General features: G+C 32.2%; 2 protein-coding genes and 1 long non-coding RNA gene across 3 annotated transcripts; all 3 read left to right on the forward strand.

The window, feature by feature from the left end:
- Window positions 1–1,942: 1,942 nt before the first annotated feature.
- Window positions 1,943–5,929, forward strand: LOC144565417 (Chaperone DnaJ-domain superfamily protein). The gene is made up of 7 exons (XM_078315165.1): window positions 1,943–2,307; window positions 3,405–3,446; window positions 3,865–4,005; window positions 4,382–4,614; window positions 5,182–5,218; window positions 5,573–5,630; window positions 5,732–5,929. The coding sequence occupies exons 1-7, from the start codon at window positions 2,200–2,202 to the stop codon at window positions 5,806–5,808; spliced, it is 696 nt and encodes a 231-aa protein (XP_078171291.1). The 5' UTR covers window positions 1,943–2,199; the 3' UTR covers window positions 5,809–5,929.
- A 1,877-nt stretch (window positions 5,930–7,806) lies between these two features.
- Window positions 7,807–11,069, forward strand: LOC144565536 (protein FAR1-RELATED SEQUENCE 5-like). The gene is made up of 3 exons (XM_078315327.1): window positions 7,807–7,855; window positions 9,287–10,258; window positions 10,961–11,069. The coding sequence occupies exons 2-3, from the start codon at window positions 9,297–9,299 to the stop codon at window positions 11,067–11,069; spliced, it is 1,071 nt and encodes a 356-aa protein (XP_078171453.1). The 5' UTR covers window positions 7,807–7,855; window positions 9,287–9,296.
- A 4,370-nt stretch (window positions 11,070–15,439) lies between these two features.
- Window positions 15,440–16,725, forward strand: LOC144564970 (uncharacterized). Its single transcript, XR_013514802.1, has 3 exons — window positions 15,440–15,555; window positions 15,834–16,533; window positions 16,647–16,725. It is a non-coding gene; the product is annotated as an uncharacterized LOC144564970 (long non-coding RNA).
- Window positions 16,726–22,245: the final 5,520 nt, after the last annotated feature.

Here is a 22,245-nt window from a genome sequence, read left to right on the forward strand (position 1 = left end):
CTTCTAGGAACATAATTGTGTCGTCTGCATAGTGGCAGTTAGTTATAGCTGTGTTTTCCAGACATGGCGGTCATAAGCCTCGAACTAAATTAGCTCTTCTACCTTTTGCAAAAAGTTTACTAAGTGTATCGGCTGCTAAAATATACAAAAAAGGTGATAAAGGATCCCCTTGACGTACCCCCCCCTTTTGCAATAGAAATAATCAGTGAGTTCTCCATTTACAATGATACAAGACTGTGAGCTATACAACCATTGGGTGATCCATTGAATCCATTTTGTTCCAAAATTCCTACTTGTTAATACCTCTATTAAGTAATCCTAATGTATCTTATCGTAGGTTTTTTCAAAGTCTATCTTAATCACTACTCCTGGTTGTTTGTTTACAAAGCTAGAATGGAGAATTTCTTGACTTAAGATCATGTTGTCCAAAATATACCTATTTTTGATAAAGGCTGACTGGCTAGTATCTATTAACCTATCCATAATTTGCTCTAATCTAATGGTAAGAATTTTAGAGATAATCTTAAAGCTACAATTAACTAAGCTTATTGGTCTAAACTTTTTTATTTTAGTTGCATCTTTTTCCTTAGGTATAAGACAAATACATGATTTGTTGATCTTATGTAAGTTTAGTTGGTTCTCATAAAAGAAATGTGTAAGCAACTTGATTCGTGATAATATGATTAGCAGTTTAGCACAAACTCAAAAATCTGATTTTATTCAAACTCAAAAATGATTTCAAATTGAACAACTTAAAATTCGACACGACTCGATTGAAAATGTCATGAAACCCAATAATAATATAAAATTAAATTGTTATATATCCAGTCCAATTCCTTCAATTGTCGCCTATATATGACAAAACATGCAAAATCCAAACCCCCCCCCCCTTTCCCCGCCTAATTAGGGGTGTCAACGGGTAAGATATGGATCGGAGGAAGACATTTTCATATATGTATCTATTATGATAACAAAAAAATATTTATCTTTATTCGTTTTTTCGAATGCAGTACGGATCAGATAAACAGATAAAAATGTCTCATTGACATTTTAATTTGTGTTTTTGATAAAATATTTTTCAAAACAAGAAAAAAATAATAATGAATACAACTAATTTCTATTGTAAAAAATTAATAAAATACAAAACTTTATTGTATCATGTATCACCTTCATACAAATATATATTTATATATAATTTTATTTTAAAAAATTATCTTATAAGAAAACGAGTAAGATAACAAAAAAAATCGTTCTCGTTATTCGTATCCGATAAGCTAAAAAAAAAAAAAAAGATTACTTATTTGTGTTTTCAGATACGATATGGATCGAATAAACGGTTAAAAACGGGTAAAAGGCTGTCATTGGCACCTCTGCGCTTAATCAGACTCACACTTAAAAACCGACACAATGCAATTTTTTGTAAAATGAATTGAATCTAACACGACCCAATCCAAAATTCTCTTAAATATAAAACAACTCAAAAGCAACTGGATTCAGTCTGAAATCCAATAAATTCAAGGCCGATCCGGCCCAATCCCCATCTCTGGCTATCTGCTACGCGGACAGGCTGAAGCGCTCTTCGGAGTTCGAACCGACATAGCCGAACTACTAGGGGTGCAAACGGGTTGGATATTATCCGACCGTATCCGACTCCGAATCCGAAAATTTAATACGGATATCCGATATCCAAATATCCGTGCAGATACGGATACGGATATGATTTTGAATTTTAATTATCCGTATCCGAATAATAGATATATATTATATAATTTAATATGAATTATGAAAAAAATTATGTTATTCACTATTATAAAAAGCGGATATCCGTATCCGTATCCGGTTAATATCCGATCCGTATCCGGAAAATAAAAACGGATACGGATATGGTTTTACCACTATCCGATCCGTATCCGATCCGTTTGCACCCCTAGAACTACCCAAGCCAAGCTGCACCGGAGCCTCTGTTACTATTTCCTAATCGGTACAAGAGGCGCGATTCAGTTCAGACTTCTGACATCGAATCGATATTCTCATTTTATTTAGTCGATTATTCAACGTCTATCTTCTCCTCTGTTCCGAGAGAGAGAGAGAGAGAGAACTGAAACAGGTCTGTCATTCGCGTGTCGAATTGAAGCATGAGCTTATCGGCCTCGAACCCTCGAGCCGGAGCAACGATTTGGAGATAAAGAAAGGAAGAGAATGAGTGATTCACCAGAGAAGAAATCGTGGAAGGAGTACGAGAAGGCCCAGAAGGCATGGGGGGTTCTCCTCTTTGGTTTAATCGGTGCCACCGCTACAACTTTCGCGGTATTTTTTTTATCCGACCAATCGAAACCGATAGAAGGAATTGTGTACTATTTTTTTTTTAATAAGGTCTATTGTTCATAGTTCGTTGTACGGTTTAGTTGGTATCTTCAATTCTCATCGAGTTCTCAGTGGTAATTTGATAACCTTGATTTAGTTAGCGTACATTATAATGCACTTGATCAACAAATTCCCTCAATTATCAACAGAATTTTCATCACAGGGTTCATAATTTTACCATTGTTGGGCTAAATTTCCTTGATCAGATCCAACCTGCCATAAAATAGTAGCCTCAGTTATACAGATCCCAATTCACTTGCCTACCCCTTTTGCTTGGAGAACAGGGGCAGTGGGGATGATGACGACAGTGGCAAAAGCCTGATTTTCTTTTCTTTTGCCATATTATTTCTTTATCTGTTATTTATCATTTTTTTCTGTTTGAAGATAGCTTTCTTCAGTCTCATTACTGCTTTACTGTCCATCAAATAGCGGGTATTTTTCAGGGTGTGATACTGTGTTCCCGAGTAGGTGAGAGGAGGGGAGAAAAAGACTGATTAGTGTTCCTGCCCGTTTGAAACTTTTCAGTTCATTCAAATTTTGAATATAGCTTGTTCCCCTTCCCCCAATTCTCTTATTAAAGTTTTCATATATATTCCGTGGATTGTCAATATATCTCTTATACACTCACTATCCCTGAGATATCACAGGCTCCCCCCTAAGATACATACTACACCTTAAAAATTTGAAGAGATCTATTGCACTGATCTCTTTCCTCATTTACTTTTCCACATGCATGGAGTACCCCATTTCCTTGCTATTGATGTCTTGGGGAGGAGTAATTAAGTGTTTATACTTTATAAGAATGTCTGGACTCTGGTGCAAATCGCCATATGGTATTCTTAATATTGTTGAGGGGCTATATGAAATACTATCATTTTGTTGGGTTATCGATGATACTATGATATTTATAGGGTCACTTGTGAATTTGTTTCCTATTGCTGTGGTTTTGCTGGTTGAAGTTAATGTTTTTCTCTTTTTTTATCCTTTCAATTAATGTATCAAAAAATAATTGTTTAATTGTTGGCATGCGAAATGTGCAGATTTGTCAATTGCGCAGAAGTGTGGAGTGGATGAGCTCCCAGGTACTCTCTTTACTATCATTTTGTCCATTAATTATGTATTTTACCATTCTGTAGCACATCTCAACCCTCAAGGAACTTCCCTTGTTCTTACAACTACAGTTTCGGACAAGATGTAGAGAATGCCTGTCTAGCTATTCTTCCATTCCAGCCATATCCATGATACATTTACTCTAAATTTTACCATATTGCAACATATCTCAAGGAACCCCCCCACCCAAAACACACACACACACACACAACTATAGCTCTTATTGTTATACAAACAACACAGAAAGGTTGTGGTTTTCTAAAGAGATCTGGCAATTGTTAGACGAGGTGTATAGAATGCCTGTCTAATTAGTCTTCCATTTCACCCATATTCAGTTTACAATTTTAGTGCTCTAAAATTCCTGTTGTTGCGTCTTTTGTAAATTTTAAGTTTAATAGGATGCAGTCAAGTGCATCATGGAGAAGTAGCACAAGTAGCAGCAACTCGAGTCGACAGGGTTTCAATGAAGATGCATGGAAGAGGTACAACCGTCGTCTCCAAGAGGAGTATGAAGATGAAATGGAGAGACTTGTGAGTTTCTTTCTTGTCTTTCTTTATTATTTCATTGAGGGACGGCCTCAATAAAGGATAAGCCTGCCTTTCTGGTATTTGCAAACTAGCACCTGATCTTTTTTTTTTTTACCAGTACCCAACTTTTAAGGAAGGATAAGCTGAGCAAAAGAATGACCAATTGTCCGTAACAGGAAATGATAATCCATTGTATCTGTTTTGCCAACACCTGGTGTCTAGCAACTAAACTGTCCGATGGAATTTACTGCGCATCACATAAACCCATTGGTTTTGTCTTAATTGAAAATATGTGAAATTTTGGGTATAGTTTTACTAAATGCTTGAAACAAGAAGCCTTATTTTACTGACTTATTAAAATTTTGACGTGCAATTGTAGCAAAGGATAAGGCGCATGCAGAGTGTGTTCAACAGGGAGAGAAACAAATACAAAAGAGGGTACGAGAGTTGGAGGGAGAACAATGGTTCTGGGGGATACCATTATGTACCGAGAGATGATTGGTACTGGAGAACCGAGACTTCTCACTCTTACCAGAAGGCTAGGTCTACAGCTGCCCCGCATACCAGGACATATCCCATGTCACATCATTATGCCATTCTGGGTCTTGATAGGTATTCCTTGCCTCACTACTAATATTATTATAAGTTCTGTTTAAGGTAAATTTCACAGGAGGTCACTGAACTAACCCAATTTGAGCCACTTTACTTTCATTTTGTCCAGATCAAGTAATCTCTGTCTGTTCTCAGTCAAATAAACAAAATAAAACTCACTTTCCACACTATTCCTTTCTCCTTGTCACGTGTTATCCCCTACTTCTCCCACTTCTCCATCCACTCCCACTTCTTGATTTGCCATGTCCCATTTCACTTCTCCAGAGTTGAGGATAAAAGAAGATGGGAAGTACCGGCAAGTCGAGGAGAGATGAATGTATAGGAAGAGTTAAAAGTTCATTTCATTTGGTTATTTGAGGGACTCCCAGTGAGTTGATTGGGATGAGATGAGTGACATCGGATTAAATCATTGTATCAATTTGTGATATGGCTCATCTTTGGCTTCCTGCCAAATTTATCTCTTTTGTAGCAATTTTGTATTTCTGGGTTGTAGTTATGGGTGCTAGTTATGCTGTAGTATTTCGGTTTCTTCTTAATATGCATTTGTTTGTTTTTTTGTGGGTGTAGGTCCAGGTCAGCGCCATACACAGATGCTGAGATAAAGGTATGGTTCACAATATAATAATTTCAACCAAAGTGATCATTTTTTTCCTTGTTCATAATGATGTCGTTCTCAGGATCCACAAACTTCTTAACAGATTTTATTTCAAAAATTGAATGTTTTGAATTCTGATTAATAGAAGTATCTATGTTTTGAGGTTTTAATGGGTAAGCTTTCAACATCTGTGGAATTGAGTGTCAAATAATATCATGATTTGGTGGCTCCTTTCTTTTGCCATTATATTGTTCAAGAATATATAATTCAGAGCAGTTGCTTTTGAAGAAATAATAAGACCATTGAATTATAGTTTCCATATATAACTAGTGCTAACATATTTTCGTGTCTCGATCTGTGCAGACTGCCTTTAGAATGAAAGCAATGGAATGCCATCCTGATCAAAACCAAGATAATAAAGGTCTATGACTTACCCAAACCTTGGTATCGCACATTTTTTTCTTATTTATAAAGGACCTAAATTTATCTGTCCGGAGAATGAATTTTTATATTTTGATGCAGATGCTGCTGAAGAGAAATTTAAAGAAGTGATGAAGTCCTATGAAGCCATAAAGCAGGAGAGGAAAAGTGACATGTAATGATTTAAAAAGGATGATTTTTGGAAAAAAAAAAGTCATCTAATTATGGCTTGAAGAGAGGAAAATTTGCATGTATTTAATTAACAAATTTTTTGGAAAGGTTCTGTACAATTACTGCTCATGGTGTCTCCAGAAATAAGCACAGAAATAGGTGTTATGAAGAAAAAAGCAGCAGCATATTATTAGCTAGCTGCTTTAATTTTGTATATGAATTGAAGTAAAGGTGCTAGGCCAGTATAGAATTAATTAGTCGAAAGAAATAATTCTTGTACTGACAAATATCACACGCGTGTCATGGAGAAATTGATATTACATACGTATATATACCATCTTTATTTATTTTTCTTTTCAAATATCGTGTTTTTGAGATCCCTGGTGTCTCTGTCACTAATCCAGGTGATACTTTTGTGCATTGAGAGGCTCTCATTACAGTTTGTTAATTAGACCCAGTACCCATCGAACCCGAATTTTTTTATTAATAGAAATAAATTAAAATAAATATCGAAAAACGGGATTAATTTTGATTATTCTCGAAATATAGGTATAACGGGTTTACACAACCTGTCCCTCCGGACGGGTTTAATTATCCCGTCCGGGTTACATTCCGTTAATCCATCCCCTTAATTAAATTTGTGCAACCCAAAAAAAAAAAAAAAAAATCGGACGGTACTACACAATCCGTCCTGATTTAAAAAAAAAAAAAAAACAAATACCCGGACGGTGCTACACAACCCGTCCCGGGTTTAAAAAAAAAAAAAAATGTCGGCCGGGTTAAGTAATCCCGTCCGACAAATTGATAACACTACCGAGATATCAACACACCCAACTTACACCAATCCTATATCATTAATGTACACAATTGTCGAACTGATTTAGTAACGGCAAGCTAACATTAGCTAACAACCCTTTTCCATTATGCGTACCTGAATCCGATCCGAGTGTTTGTGTTTCACCTTTCGACCTTTTCCCGTGCCAAAGTGCAGCGATAAGAAGTGCTTTCTCAGCTGCTTTAATACTTATCTGGATTATTATTGTTCCTCGATTTTTGGTGCACTATTGCAACTCTTAGGTAATTGTCATAATAATGCATTACTGATTTAAAATTAAATTGGCATATACAGTCATAATAATGCATTACTGATTTAAAATTAAATTGGCATGGAGAACTAGCTTCTGATTTAGTGCATCTATATACAATTGCTAGAGAATGCATACTTGTACCAGATCAGGTCTTACTCTATTTATGCGTGTAAGGTTAAGCTTTTTTTTTTTTTTGTCTTTTCTATTAAAGAAGACATTTGTTGATAATGTATTATGTTGCCTATTAAAACCTTCATTGCTGTTAGAAATGTATTAGAGTTAGGACAAAGGTCTTGGTCCACTGACCTTTGTCCACAGAATGTCCACCACGTTATCCAGTTCAATTAACTTCCTTATCCAGTCCAATTAACTCCCGACGTTCTAACTGTCTAACTTCCGACCTTCTAACTGATTTCGTCTCCGCTATTTAAACTTGCCATCGCGCGTCCGTACCTTCCTTTTTTGAATTTCATTTCCCAATTTTCCATTTCCGATCAGATCTGTCGTTATTTTCTCTGCGATTTTATTCCTCTTTCATCTCGATATTCCATTTCCGATCAGATTCCAGCGTGATTTTCCTTCCTATTTCGTCTCGAGGGAAGATTCAAGCCTGATTTTCGTTGCTCTTTCGTCGCGAGGTCGTTTCCTTTCTCTTTCATCTCGAGGGAAATATCAAGAGTTCCTATTGCGTGGCGATTACCTATTTCGTCGCGAGTTCGTCGTAATTTCATCAAAATTGGAAATCGTGACGTCGTCGCCAGTTCGTAGTCATCATTTGATCGGTAAATGCTTTCATTCAAACGAAATCTTATTTTTTTGTATTTTTCTTCTCTGATTCAATTTTGCTTTGCAATGATGATTTTATTTTTTTGAGATTACTGACTCAATCTCGTTGTTTAAACATGATCGCGACGTAATCATCAGGAGTCGATCTCTATTGGATATAAGACGGCGAAATTGAAATCCAGTAAGTTTTTCTTTTGAATTTTGTAAGATGTCGGATATAAGTTACAGCATGTAGTTAGTAATGTTACAGTATTGGTGTCAGTCAAATGACATCTTTTTTGGATGTATGGAAATGATAATTTTTTTTTCTAAGATGTGTTATATAAGTTACAGCATGTAGTTAGTAATGTTACAGTATTGGTTTCAGTTAAATGACATGTTGTCTGGATGTATGGAAATGATATTTTATTTGTTATAATATGTGTTATATAAGTTAGATCATGTAGTTAGTAATTTTATAGGATTGACATAAGTCATATGACATTTTGTCTGGCTGGATGGAAATGATAATTTATTTTTTGTCAAATGTGTTATATAAGTTACAGCATGTAGTTAGTAATTTTACAGTATTGGCAGGATTGACACAAGTCAAATTACATCTTGTCTGGCTGGATGGAAAGGATAATTTATTTTTTGTAAGATGTGTTATATAAGTTATAACATGTAGTTAGTAATGTTACAGTATTGGTTTCAGTCAAATGACATGTTTTCTGGATGTATGGAAATGATATTTTATTTGTTATAATATGTGTTATATAAGTTAGAGCATGTAGTTAGTAATTTTATAGGATTGACAGAAGTCAAATTACATCTTGTCTGGCTGGATGGAAAGGGTAATTTATTTTTTGTAAGATGTGTTATATAAGTTATAGCATGTAGTTAGTAATTTTATAGGATTGGCAGGATTGACACAAGTTAAATGACATCTTGTCTGGCTGGATGAAAATGATAATTTATTTTTTGTAAGATGTGTTACATAAGTTACATCATGTAGGTAGTAATTTTACAGGATTGGCTTGTTATAATATGTGTTATATAAGTTAGAGCATGTAGTTAGTAATTTTATAGGATTGAAAGAAGTCAAATTACATCTCGTCTGGCTGGATGGAAAGGGTAATTTATTTTTTGTAAGATGTGTTATATAAGTTATAGCATGTAGTTAGTAATTTTATAGGATTGGCAGGATTGACACAAGTTAAATGACATCTTGTCTGGCTGGATGGAAATGATAATTTATTTTTTGTAAGATGTGTTACATAAGTTACATCATGTAGGTAGTAATTTTACAGGATTGGTGCAAGTCAGATGTCATTTTCCTGCATGTTTTGGAAATATGTGGTATATAAGTTACATAATATACTTAGTATTTTTTTTTTTTGTAATATGTGGTATATAAGTTACTTCATGTACTGGGTAAATTTACAGGATTGTCACAAGTAAAATGACATTTTTCATGAATGTTTGGAAATGATAAACTCTTTTTTGTTAGATGTGTTACATAAGTTACAGCATGTAGTGAGTAATTTTACAAGATTGGTGCAAGTCAAATATATTTTGATGTACATAATGATATATTTTCTGTTTGTCTTACAATTTAATTCAATTTTTACAGTTTTGTTGCAATGGAATTTAATATGAATGAAGATGTGGCAATTTATAATTCTACAGTGAATAATGTTGCAGAAAGTAGGGGTTTAGTTATTGATTTGAATGTCGAACCCGATTTTATGGGAGATATAGGAATTGAAGAATCAGCAGAAGCAGAGATTGTGGCACTGGATTTGAATGCACCATTAGATGGATTTTTTGATTTAGTAGATAATGAATCAGGTGCATCTGATGTATCTGATAATTGCATAGTTGCTGCTCCTAGACTTGGTGACGATTTTTTTTCTGTTGAAGAAGCACACAACTTCTTTAAACTGTACGGTTTCCAAACTGGTTTTGGTGTGTGCAAGAAAACAAGTTATAAAAATGGTGATGCCGTGGTGGGCTGTAGATTTCAGTGTGTTAAATTCAGAAGAAAGCAAGAAAAGGTTAAAGATGGTGAACGTTTTCCAGAGAGGCGGAGACCTTCTGGAAATTCAGATTGCAAGGTTTTTATGACAGTGAAATATTCTGAACTCACTGGATCATGGCGAGTGATTAGCTTGCACTTGGAGCATAGCCATGAACTCACTCCAGGTTCTTCTTTTTTAATACCAGCCTATCGGTACATTCCAAAGAGGTTCAAAGATATGTTGGAATTCAATACAGATCAAGGGTTGCCTACAGCTGATAACATTGATTTAGTTTTAAAAATGGCTGGTGGTTATTATAAGGGTACATTTACACGGAAAGATGCTCGAAACCATATCGACAAGTACAAGAGAGGAAAATTGAGGGCTCTTGGTGGTGATGATGCCAAGCTTCTAGCTGATTATTTCGAGAGGAAGCAACTGTGTGATTTAAACTTCTGGTATACGTATAAGCACACGAATGATGCACATTTGTGGAATATCTTCTGGGCAGATGGTCGTGGGCGTGCAGCGTACAAGTATTACCATGATGTTGTTGTTATGGATGCGACATACCTTACGAATAGGTAATTTTTTCTTTATCAGATTTGGACATTTTCTTTTATTTACATATTTCATTAAGTTACAGCATGTAGTTAGTAATTTTATAGGATTGACTCAAGTCAAATGACATCTTGTTTGCATGGATGGAAATGGTAATTTTACAGGATTGGCGCAAGTCAAATGTCATTTTCCTGCATGTTTTGGAAATGATAATTTATTTTTTGTAATATGTGGTATACAAGTTACATCATGTACTGAGTAATTTTATAGGATTGTGACAAGTAAAATGACATTTTTCATGAATGTTTGGAAATGATAAACTGGACAAATGTCTGTGGATTTGTAGAGGGTTGAGTAGTTATTTTGCAGGATATATTGTTATGTGTTATAGTGTATTTTGTAGAATGTATTAAATATTTTGCAGGATATATTGTTCTCTGTTATAGGATTTATATGTACTGAGTAATTTTACAGGATTGGGACAAGTAAAATGATATTTTTCATGAATGTTTGGAAATGATAAACTGGACAAATGTCTGTGGATTTGTAGAGGGTTGAGTAGTTATTTTGCAGGATATATTGTTCTGTGTTATAGTGTATTTTGTAGAATGTATTATATATTTTGCAGGATATATTGTTCTCTGTTATAGGATTTATATAATATTTTGCAGGATGTATTAGATATTTTGCAGGATGTATGTGATATATTTGTTTGTTTATGTCAGGTATGACATGGCACTTGTTTTGTTTGTCGGTGTAAACCATCACTGGCAGACAACCATTTTTGCTTGTGCTCTGCTTGGAAGAGAAACTGAGGAAGACTACATAAGCTAATTGTCGGTGTATTATATATTTTACAGTTTGTTAGAGGCTTTATTTTGCATTTATTGTATGAATTAGTTAAATTGATAGTATACATCAGCTAATTTTACATGATATATAAGTTATTTTTGTTTATTTGACATATCATTGATTTTTTCAGTTTGTTGAGATGGTACTGAATTTGATTCAGTTTGAAACTCCAGTGAAGCATCCATGTTTTTCGTCGATCGACTAATCTCTAGGGCATTGTTTGATCTGGCAACGGTTTCATCGCTTAATCGGTGGATTAACTGAGTGTGATTTCGAATTCTTTTGAATAAAAATGAAGAAAAATAGTCAAGGTTACTCTTATTATCCTTATTTTCAACACATTTTTGTTATTTTGAACAATTTCTTACTGAAATGTTTCGATTTTGTGATTTTGCAGTTTAGATTTGCTATTTTGTTCTTTTTATTTGTCATATTTACGGTATATACTGGTATGTTACCAATTTGTCACTCAAAAATCAGAGTTTGTGATTTCTAAGTTATTTTATAGTTTTGATTTGTTATTTATACAGATTTGATAAAGTAATTTGTTCAAATGATTGTTGTTGTTGTTCAAACACTGATTTTATAGTTTTAATTTGTCAGATTTACTGAATCCACTATTTTTTTGTAATTGTTAATTTAACAGTATGTATATACTGGTATGTTACCAATTTGTCACTCAAAAATCAATGTTTCTGATTTGTAAGTTATTTTATAGTTTTGATTTGTTATTTATACAGATTTGATAAAGTAATTTGTTCAAATGAGTGTTGTTGTTGTTTACAAGTTTCGATTTGATTTTTATAGTTTTAATTTGTCAGATTTACTGAATCCACTATTTTTTTGTAATTGTTAATTTAACAGTATGTATTTTAATGTTCACCAGATTTGCATAAATTGTATTAAAATTCATACATTTGTTTTTTTAACACTAATTTTTTGTTTCTCAGGTGATTTGAAGAAAAATGAGAAAGGGAATGATAAAACTGAGAAAAATGCTAGTCAAGATGTCAAAGTTGTAGAAGGTTATTATTATTCATTTTTTTTTGAAGTTTTATAATAAAAATTTTACTATACTCAGTTAGATATTTTACAGTATTGTATGAAATTACTTTTCAGAAGAAGTTCAAAGGAGGAGGAAAGGAAAGGGTAAGGTTCAAGAGGGTGATGGTGATTCTAAGAAAGAAAAAGGAAAGGGTAAATTTTTTTGTTTCTGAAATGATAATTTATATTTTATAAGATGTGTTATATTAGTTATAGCATGTAGTTAGTAATTTTATAGGATTGATAAAGGTCAAATGACATATTGTCTGGCTGGATGGAAATGATAATTTAGTTTTTGTAATATGTGGTATATAAGTTACAGCATGTAGTTAGTCATTTTATAGGATTGACTCAAGTCAAATGACATCTTGTCTGCATGGATGGAAATGACAATTGGGCTTCAGCTGTTTTTAATTGGATGCAACCACACATTGCTAATTGTGCTCTATGGTGCAAAATGAAAGATGATAAAGATGTGGAGTATTCTGAGGAAGAAATAGCAAGCCAGTTGGAAAGTATAACAGGGGATGAGGAAGAGATAAAGGAAACTGGCTATATTCAAGGCTGTGCTTTGGCTCTCATTGTAAGTATTTTTTGAAATATTTGATCAATGATTTTACAGTATTCAGCGAGATTTTACATTGGCAACTTTTTTGCTGCATTAGTTACATTTATTGTTTTTTTGTTCTTACTATAATTTATGACAGTATGCATATACCTTCCTTATAGCTTTGAGTAATTATTTGTTTAATTTATTTACTTTTTGTTTTAGGTCTGGTTCTATGAACAGACTTCATTTGAAAGAATGAGAACTTGCACTGGACGGATTCCTCGTTACTTGGACTGGTATTTGGGGTTGTCTAGTAAGGTGAAGAGACCATATTTTGAGAGGCAGTTGTATTCTTTGGTTAAAGCAAATGTGTGTGAAAATGATATTGATTATAGCAAGTACGAGAAACCTTTGAGGGAGAAAGGTTTTATCGCTGCAAATTACTTGGAGTTTGTTGTTGATTCGAACAAGTTGCAGACTCTTTATAACACCTCAAAATTTGAGATGTTGGTTAAATACACTCCTATTTTGATGAAATTTGGTGTTGTACCATGCCCTTTCTTGAAAGAGAGAATCGGAGATGTAAGTGCGAAGGAAGTGTATGTGGGTTCTAGTTTTCCCGAACTTGACGAGATTGAACCTGATGTAATGCAGAAGATAATAGATGATAGTGATTTATTGGAGAGAGAGTACTATGCGAATAAGTTGATTGCAGAGAAAGCGGCTTCTGTAGAATCATGTAAGTTTCTTTGGATCCATGAAGTCTGTTAACTTTCATGGGTATTTTAGTATTTCACAGGATTGTTCAGTTATTTCACAAGGTTGATAGTACATGTATAATATAAGTCTGTTAACTTTGATGAATGGTATATTAGTTTTTTTTATATGATACATTAGTTTATTTTAACTCAGCACATCCAAATTTTACAGTTTTGACTGTCATAATTATATATGAATTATCTATATACATGAACTTCTTAATTATTTTGTAAGATCTATTAGTTAGTTCACAGGATTGATACTTAATTAATTTACTGTATTCAATTTGCTAATGTACAGTTTTCATAATGAATTTAAACTGATATTTAAAATGAATATTTATTATGCAGCTAAGAAGAGGATGTTGGCATTGACGTCTGGTTCATCACATAATGTTAAGTCAAGTTCAGAGAAGCGAACAAAGCGAAAATTCGATAAACAGGAACATAAAGATATAATCCCTTCTTTTAGCCTGAATATGGGACTTACACAGTCACAGAGCACTCAAGAGGAAGTGGATGGTTGTACATTAAGTGAGAGGGAAGATGAGGAGGAAGAAAGAGTTGTACAATCAGAGGAAGATAATGACGGTGGGAAAAAAAAGGAAGAAGGAAGAGGTGTTGTTGATAACCAATCTGAGAAGGTAGTTGAGGCACCAATGAAGTATGGGACTGTTAAAGATTCTGATAGTGATGATACTGTATCTGATGTGGAGAGGATGGCTACTATTGCAAGCGAAGTACCAGATAAAGTTGTTCAGTCAAAGAGAGAGAATTTAGTTGACAAGCAACCTCCGTATTCAATATACACAAGGAGAAGTAAAATTCTGCAGGTTTGCATTTTTTTTTACTATTAAGTTATAATTACAATATTTTTTTTGTTTTACAGTATTAACTTTGTCATTTTAAAGTATTTATTTATTTTTATTTATTTTTGCTGAAAAAACAGGAAAGAATGGAAGAGATGGATCGTTTTCAGAAGGAATTTGGCTCTCAATTTGATGACCAAGTTGGTTTTGGCTCTCAATTTGATGACCAAGTTGGTTTTGGCTCTCAAATTGAACAGGACAATGCAACTGTCGAACAAACTGAAGTTGGAGCTGATATTCCTGGTGAAGGGGGAGATGAGGTCTGTATAATTGTTTTTCTACAGTATTAATATAGTATATTTTTGCTTTATTAATCCAGTTATTTTAGATTAACTTCTTTAGTATGCAGTATTCTTATGGTAATTTTACATTATTAAATTCAGGGAGGTATAAATCTATCTCAAATTAATGCGGGAGGGCCTCATCTGGATGATCTCATAGAAAGTTTGAATAAGAATCTTAATTCTCAAGAGCGGGATGCGGTAATTACATTTGCATTTGATTATTATAAAGCTCTTTTTGATGAAGCAATGTTGGAATATAACTTAGAGGTGTTGCAGAACAAGGAGAAAGAGGAGCTCAATAAGAATTTGGATGGATCATCAAGTACTGCAGAGGATGATGAGCAAAACGAAGCCTCGCCGAATGGTGGATCAGGAAGTACTGATGGGTTAGTAGAGAAAAATAAAGTACCGCTGAAGCGTAGAAGTCCAATTGCAGTAAGAAAGGTTGTAAGACGACGTAGAAAACCAGCTGTTAAGAAGGAGACTGATGACAAGAAGAAGTCTGTGCAAAACCCGGCAAATATTACAAAGAAAACTGAAGCCGAACTAAGGGCTGAGTATGTGGATGTTATCGTGGATTCTTCTTATGAGACAAAGTTGAATGCGGGTTTGACCTGGGTAGAGTGGGAAACTTTAATGCCTCAGATCATCGAAAATTACAGTCCTCCTAAACCTGTTATTTTTGATGCTGATGTTTCTGAATGGTCATTTAAAAATAGTTTGTTTTTCGATGATGGCGATCTTTTGATAGAGAAGCCTCGTGCTGTCAAACTTTATGGATATCTGCATCGCGAGAAGTTGTCCAAGGATGCAACTTGTATAGTTGATGATTGGTGGATCCAGGTGAAGTTAAAAAAGAAGATAAATGACGAAGTGGTTTTCAAACACACTCGAGCTGACATATGGTGCAGTGTGGGAGCTTTGAAAGATTTAATGAATCCCAAGTCCCCAGTAAGCAGTGAGGTATGTTTTATAGTATTACATGATTAATTGTTAATTTTATAGTATTCATTATTTAGTTCACATGTTTCAAATTTAAGTTAACTACATACACCAGTTAGTTTATAGTATAAATGTAAATTACATGATAGATTAGTTAATTGTACATAATACATAAAGTTTGTTAGAGGCTTTATTTTGCATTTATTGTATGAATTAGTTAAATTGATAGTATACATCAGCTAATTTTACATGATATATAAGTTATTTTTGTTTATTTGACATATCATTGATTTTTTCAGTTTGTTGAGATGGTACTGAATTTGATTCAGTTTGAAACTCCAGTGAAGCATCCATGGTTTTTCATTTCGCCATATTTAACTGTAAGTTATTATGTAATGTTGTATATTATTTAATTGAATGTAATCTACATTAAAACTTAAGTAAATTTCAAATTGCTTTTTTTTTTTTTTGTTTAATCCAGATTGGGATGCATCAGTACGATGAAAAGGAAGCGTGTCAGGCCCTTCCTCAGTTGTTTGGGCCACAATTTGACACTATTAAATGGCTGTTTATTCCCATATGTAAAGAAAACCATTGGATGCTTTTTGTGGTGGATGTTCCTTTGGTGAAGTTGCACTACTACTCGTCAGTTGGTGATGTTAATACATACTTTGAATACTTCTGGCACACTATAAAATGGCTGAAGGAATTTCTTTGCTGGAGGACTTGTGAGTTTTTATTTTTTTAAATAAGTACTTTGGAATGCATTAATTGTTTTATATTTTTGTAAGATGTAACTGTTAGTTTACAGTATTTATGCAATAGGTGATTAACAGTTGTTTCATATCAAATTTTATTTCAGCAAATCCACAATGGAAGGATGTTGCTATCAAAGAAGAAGATTGCCCTAAACAAATTTTAGGTTCAATGGATTGTGCTGTGTTTCTTCTCCGTTATTTGTACAACATCATAACAGAGACTCCTATGAACTTCAGCCAGGTAATTTATTATAATTTGTAATTTTATGATGTTATTCGTTTTGTTTTTATATTAAATTATGTCAGCTGGATAACAAGTTCAATTTATAACATGTTTTGGTGTTTTTTTTGTAGGATGATATTAGCAAGGAACGTATTGTTCTAGTTATGAGGCTACTGACTCATCCGAACAATACGAAACAAAGGGTGATGAAGTGAAAGTTTGTTAAACTGGTTGTATAGTTTTGAACAAATTGGATTATGTTGTTAGTTTTTGGTGAAAAAGTTGTTGTTTCTTGTGAATATGTGTTTGGTGATGAAGTGAAAAAGTTGTTGTTAGTTTTTGGTGAAAAAGTTGGTGGAATTTTTTTGTTGGATTATGTTGTTGGTTTATGTTTTGGTGAACAGTGTTTGTGAATGGTTTAGTGTTGTTTAAGAATTTGCTTATGATATATTTTTACTGATACTTTTTTTTAATATTGCTATGTTTTACGTGTGTTTTATTGGTTTCATATTCTAATTTTGAAGTATTGAAATTTGTAGTGACATTTTTATTCTTCTGTTTACGGCTTTTAATTTTGTATTATCGAAATTTACAGTGAACATATGTCTATTTAACTGTTTACATCTCTTAATTTTACAGTATTGATATTTACAGTTACATGTTTATTTTACTGTTTACAAGTTCCAATTTTGAAGTATTGAAATTTAGAGCGTACATTTGAGGTAAAAAATTATGAAATTTTTAAAAAAATTAAAAAATTATAATTTTGCAGGAAAAAATTATTTTTGAATATTTTTGAGGTTTATTTTGAAAAAAAATGTCAGTTATAGATGTTGTCCTAGTTTGGAATCTTCTAGAAGTTTGTGGAATGTTCTAGAAGTTTTTAGTAAAATTAGCATTAACTGCAAATAACTACCATTAACAGAAAATAACTACCATTAGTCGTTAGTAAGAAAGTACAAGAAAGTACAGTTAGTTGGCCAAGTGGTCCCACACGAAGTACAATTAGTTGGCCAAGTTGCAAATCTTTAATCAAAGTTTCTGGATGGTTGAATATTTATATTAGGTTTTTTATAAGATTTTGTTTACAAGTTATAGCATTAAATTGTTAAATTTACAGGATTCGGGCAGGTCAAATGTCAGTTTTTCTGTGGACAAATGGTGGACAAATGTCTGTGGACAATTAGACGCTTCCTTAGAGTTATATCCCTCATTTTATTGAATTGTATTTGATCAGGTTTTATTTCAAAAGAAACCAAGTATTTTTTTTATTGAATCAAAAAGTAATTTACAACAAAAAACTGTTCTCTCTCTGATTACAATATAAAAATTGTATTTTTTTTTCACCTGTGTGCACTGTCCCTTTATACATTCAAGTATTCAGACACTACACAATTCATTCATATGCTCTATTAGACCCCGTGCCTCCACCGAATTCAAATCAACTGAAATTTCATCTCATATTTCAGTACCCTGAAATTCTACATTTCTCTCTCTCTCTCTTTAAGAGAAAGAGAAAGAGAAAGAGGAGAAATGTAGAATTTAATGTTTTGTAATCTGAAAATAGAATTTCAGCGGATCCCAATTCGCCTACACAAGAACTAGAATGGATTTTCGTTATATATTATGGAATCTGAGTGTGGGTGTGGCCTGTGGGCTTTAGTCAAAACAAATTAAGTACTCTAAAAAACAATTATTCTCATTAATCCACGTGGTGGTCCCAAAGCAGAAACTTATTAGACATTTGAAATTAATCCCAGAGTTTTAAAAAAAAGAATAAGTATATAAATTTATTCGCCTTTTTGTGTTGGCTGAATAATTAAGAAAGATATGATTTATATGTAACATTTTTTTTTGATTTGCAGGTGGTTAAAATAAATAAAAAAACAACTATTTGTGAATTATCATGAATCATACAAAATTAAATAACTAAGATACTCATAGAACTCTGTTTGACCATTTCCATTTAATTTTAATCATACTTTCTATAAAAAAAAATAAGTTTTATATATAGTTATATACGATATTTTTTTTAGCTTGCAGGTTTAATAAAAAATAATGTTGATGCTTGCTTGATATTAAATAGAAGGTTCATAAAAATATCAAAAAAATATTGTTAAAAATACATTAATTACATGTCTCGGATTATATAATATGAACGATCAATAAATTAGGTCGAAGTAATATAAGCCTTTGAAAAAATAAAAATGCTTATAAATATTTCGTTGGTATATAATTTTAATTGAACGATCTGGAAAAGAAAAATGTTATGTGCAAGTATTTTACCTCATAATTTTACAAAACATATTAACAAATGTTTGATAGTAATTTAATAGTTAAAACAAACAGAAATTATAAATTTCTTAAATAAATATTACTATACTATTTTTTATATCTCCGATCATAAATATGCAATTACTAAATAATTAAAAAAAGAAGACAAGAACAACACAACACGTCGGACTAATATTTATTATGTAATAATGTATAAATAATAATTTTCTACATCAGGGGCGGATCTAGAATTTTCGTCGAGGGGACAAAAAAATATCGAATCGAGTTTAAATCCATTAACTAATTAGATGTTTGATAAAAAATAATATTTTAACTATACTTTTCAATATTATGACTTGTAATTTCTGATTCTCTAACTTATAATTCTAACTACCAATCATAATTGAAGAAATTTATTTTAATTTTAACTCTACATTTAACCTGAATTGCAAATCAAACATTCAGAGGCCAAAATTTTCCTCAGAAGAGAGCAAAGTCGATCGAAACATTCTAATCTCTACTAAAATTCAAAATCCATAAAAGACAGTTGCCCCCTCTGGGACTATAGAATTCACATCCCCTCAGGTTATCGGACTAAGTACAATTGAATCAGACGGCCCAAAATTGTTCTATTTAACTTGGCACGAATCTCAAAGCACAAATAATCCTACCCCTATGTCATCCCAAATCCCGACCGGTTGAGAGTAAATCTGAGCCGTCCGTTTCAATTGTGTTGAGTCAGGTACATGGGAGGATACGGATCCCCCCCTGGTCATAGATCTACATGATATATTATTAATATTTGCTGAGGCCATTTCTTCTTGGTTCTTTGTGGTCGGTGCGCGGTATGGAGGTTTTGAAATCCTTCAGATATGATAGCATGATAGCATCTCAATACACCATACAGATAGGTACAGAGGATGGGGAACCCGAACCGAACGAATAGCTCTAGACTCTTAAGTCAATTCAATTAGTCAGTCGTAGATATGCTTTGCGAAAGCTCTGTTGTATGGATCTCTTTTTTTTTTTTTTGAAAACCTGATAGGTGCTATCAGTATGGATCTCTTGTTGGTCCAGCTCCTTTACGCGTGTCTCCTTGCCACGTGGTATTTATGGATGGGTTGCGAATGCGAGTCGTTATGGATCCGATAGCGACCATTCAATTAGGCCCAAATCTTTTATGGGCTGTATCTTCTCTCGACCCAACATTCTGGGCTCTTTATTTGTTGAGAATCCAAGGTCAAGAAAGACAAATAATTAAATTGGCTTCAAATAATAAATCTAAATTGTTGAAACTGATTTATTTCATGAGTAATGAATTTACATGTAAAGTTTTTAGAATTTTGAATTAATTTTGTATAAAGTTAAGTAGTAAAAAGATATTCAAAAAATAAATACACTAAAATTAATTTATAAATCTTCTAATTTTGACTGCTTGACTTTATACTAAAATAATTCAAAAACTTAAAATATTTGCATGTAAATTCATCATTTGTGAAGTAGATGGATTTCAACGACTTAAATTTGTTGTTTAGAACAGATATAATATATTTTAGAGTTAAGCTTACCAAGCAACTTGGTGAGCTTAAGAACACCCTAGTTTTACTCAATAATTAATAGATGTGTCTGTATAGTTGAAATGAATTATTATTATACGTATCCTTTTTTTAAATTTTTTTATCCGAAAGCCAAATCATTTTTAGGGTTGACTCTGAAATTCGAATTTAATCCGCCTATTAAATAAAAATGTCAAAGGGCTAAGCAAGAGGAGGTACTAAGTCAACTCAATTATTTGGCACCTATTAATTTGTCTGGTGCAGTAATGGTAAGTAATTGACGTTTCAACTTTCAACTGTTGTCATTTATTTCTCAATAAACTTTTTTCTTCATGCTTTTTTACTTCCAAGAGAAAGAAAGTATAAGAAATATACCGGATCCAGAATTTTCGGAGAGAGAGATATTGAATCGAGTTTAAATATTTAATCGGATTTAAATCCATTAACTAATTAGATACTCGATAAAAAAAATAATGCTCTGATTTGTAATTTTTAATGCTCTAACTTATAATTATAATTATCATTTATAATTCAAGAAACTTATTTTGATTTTAACACTAAATTTAATCTAAATTACAAATTAAACATCAAGAGGGGGCAAAAAAAATTTTAGAAGAAACAAAGTCGATTGAAACTGATAAATCACTACTAAAATTCAAAATCTAAGAGAGGAAGATAGTCCCCTGAAATCATGTAAGTCCGCCCCTAAAAATATAAGCTGGAATAGACAATACACTTGATTATGGTGATTTTGACTCTATCTCTCTCTTTATTATTTTTACTACTGATAAGGCTATGGTAATATGCATAGCGCAATTTGTCCGTACAAATTAGTAGATAATATGGATTAATATTTTCATTTTCAAAATTGATACAGTCGATTTTAAACTGTTTAATATGATCTTCATATGAATAGACACTTGCAAACTCAATTTTATATTTTTTGAAAAAAAACCTTTTACTATTTTTTTAAATAGATAGAAAATCACTACTTTTGAATGGTCTATAATCTTTAAATTAAATAATTTTCTATCTATCTAAAAAAATAGTAATTTCCTTTTAATAAATATAAATTTGATCTACAATTATATTTTCATGTAAAGATCATGTTAATGGTTCATATCGACTATTTAAACTTAAAAATAAAAATATTTGATCTATTATACATACAAAGCCTCATTCTTTTTTTTTTGCTTTTAACACAAGTACGCATAAATACACTTATTGATTTTCTGCACACTCCTTCAAACTAAATCCTCAACCCAACTCCTGCTCTCTCTCTGTTTTGTTTTGTTTTTGTTTTTTTTTATTCTGAAAAACCAGCTTCTACAATTTTATTAGTACTGTAAAAGTGTGAGGCAATGGTAATATGCATATTACGGATTAATTTGTACTATAGATTTATTTTTTATTTTCAAAATTTAAACAATCAATCTGAATAAAAAAAAATGATATTCATATGAAAATATACTTGAAGACCAACTTTTACATTTTATAGATTTATTTTACTATTTTCTAGATAGACATAAAATTACTTGATTCAAAAGTAATGGTTTTCTACCTATTAAAAAATAGTAAGAAAATTCTAAAAAAATGTAAAATTTAATCTCCAAGTATAATTTATATGATAAAAAAAATTTTAATAGTTTGAATCAACTGTTTCAACTTTCAAAATAGAGATATAGATCCATAACACAGGTTCGTAATATACTTATTGTTAGTTAGTAATAATTTAGAAGTCAATAATGCGATAAATTATCATATAAAGCTTTGTTCATGAATTGGATGTTTAATTATATATCATTTTGTTGCCTTGAGTATTATTGTATTATGGATCATTTCGAGTTCATGACTGGAATTGTGAAACTCCATAATTAAGATGATATATACTCTTAAAAAG

The sequence above is a fragment of the Carex rostrata genome, chromosome 14, assembly GCF_964058835.1.
Source record: "Carex rostrata chromosome 14, lpCarRost1.2, whole genome shotgun sequence".
In the NCBI taxonomy this organism is placed as follows: Eukaryota; Viridiplantae; Streptophyta; class Magnoliopsida; order Poales; family Cyperaceae; genus Carex; species Carex rostrata.

Bases quoted from the DNA above. Each gene is read 5' to 3' on its own strand.
- LOC144565536 (XM_078315327.1), top strand. From the start codon at position 9,297: ATGGAATTTAATATGAATGAAGATGTGGCAATTTATAATTCTACAGTG. The intron at 10,259-10,960 runs GTAATTTTTTCT...TGTTTATGTCAG, and splicing joins GCGACATACCTTACGAATAG to GTATGACATGGCACTTGTTT.
- LOC144565417 (XM_078315165.1), top strand. From the start codon at position 2,200: ATGAGTGATTCACCAGAGAAGAAATCGTGGAAGGAGTACGAGAAGGCC. The intron at 2,308-3,404 runs GTATTTTTTTTA...CGAAATGTGCAG, and splicing joins CCACCGCTACAACTTTCGCG to ATTTGTCAATTGCGCAGAAG. The intron at 5,219-5,572 runs GTATGGTTCACA...CGATCTGTGCAG, and splicing joins ACACAGATGCTGAGATAAAG to ACTGCCTTTAGAATGAAAGC.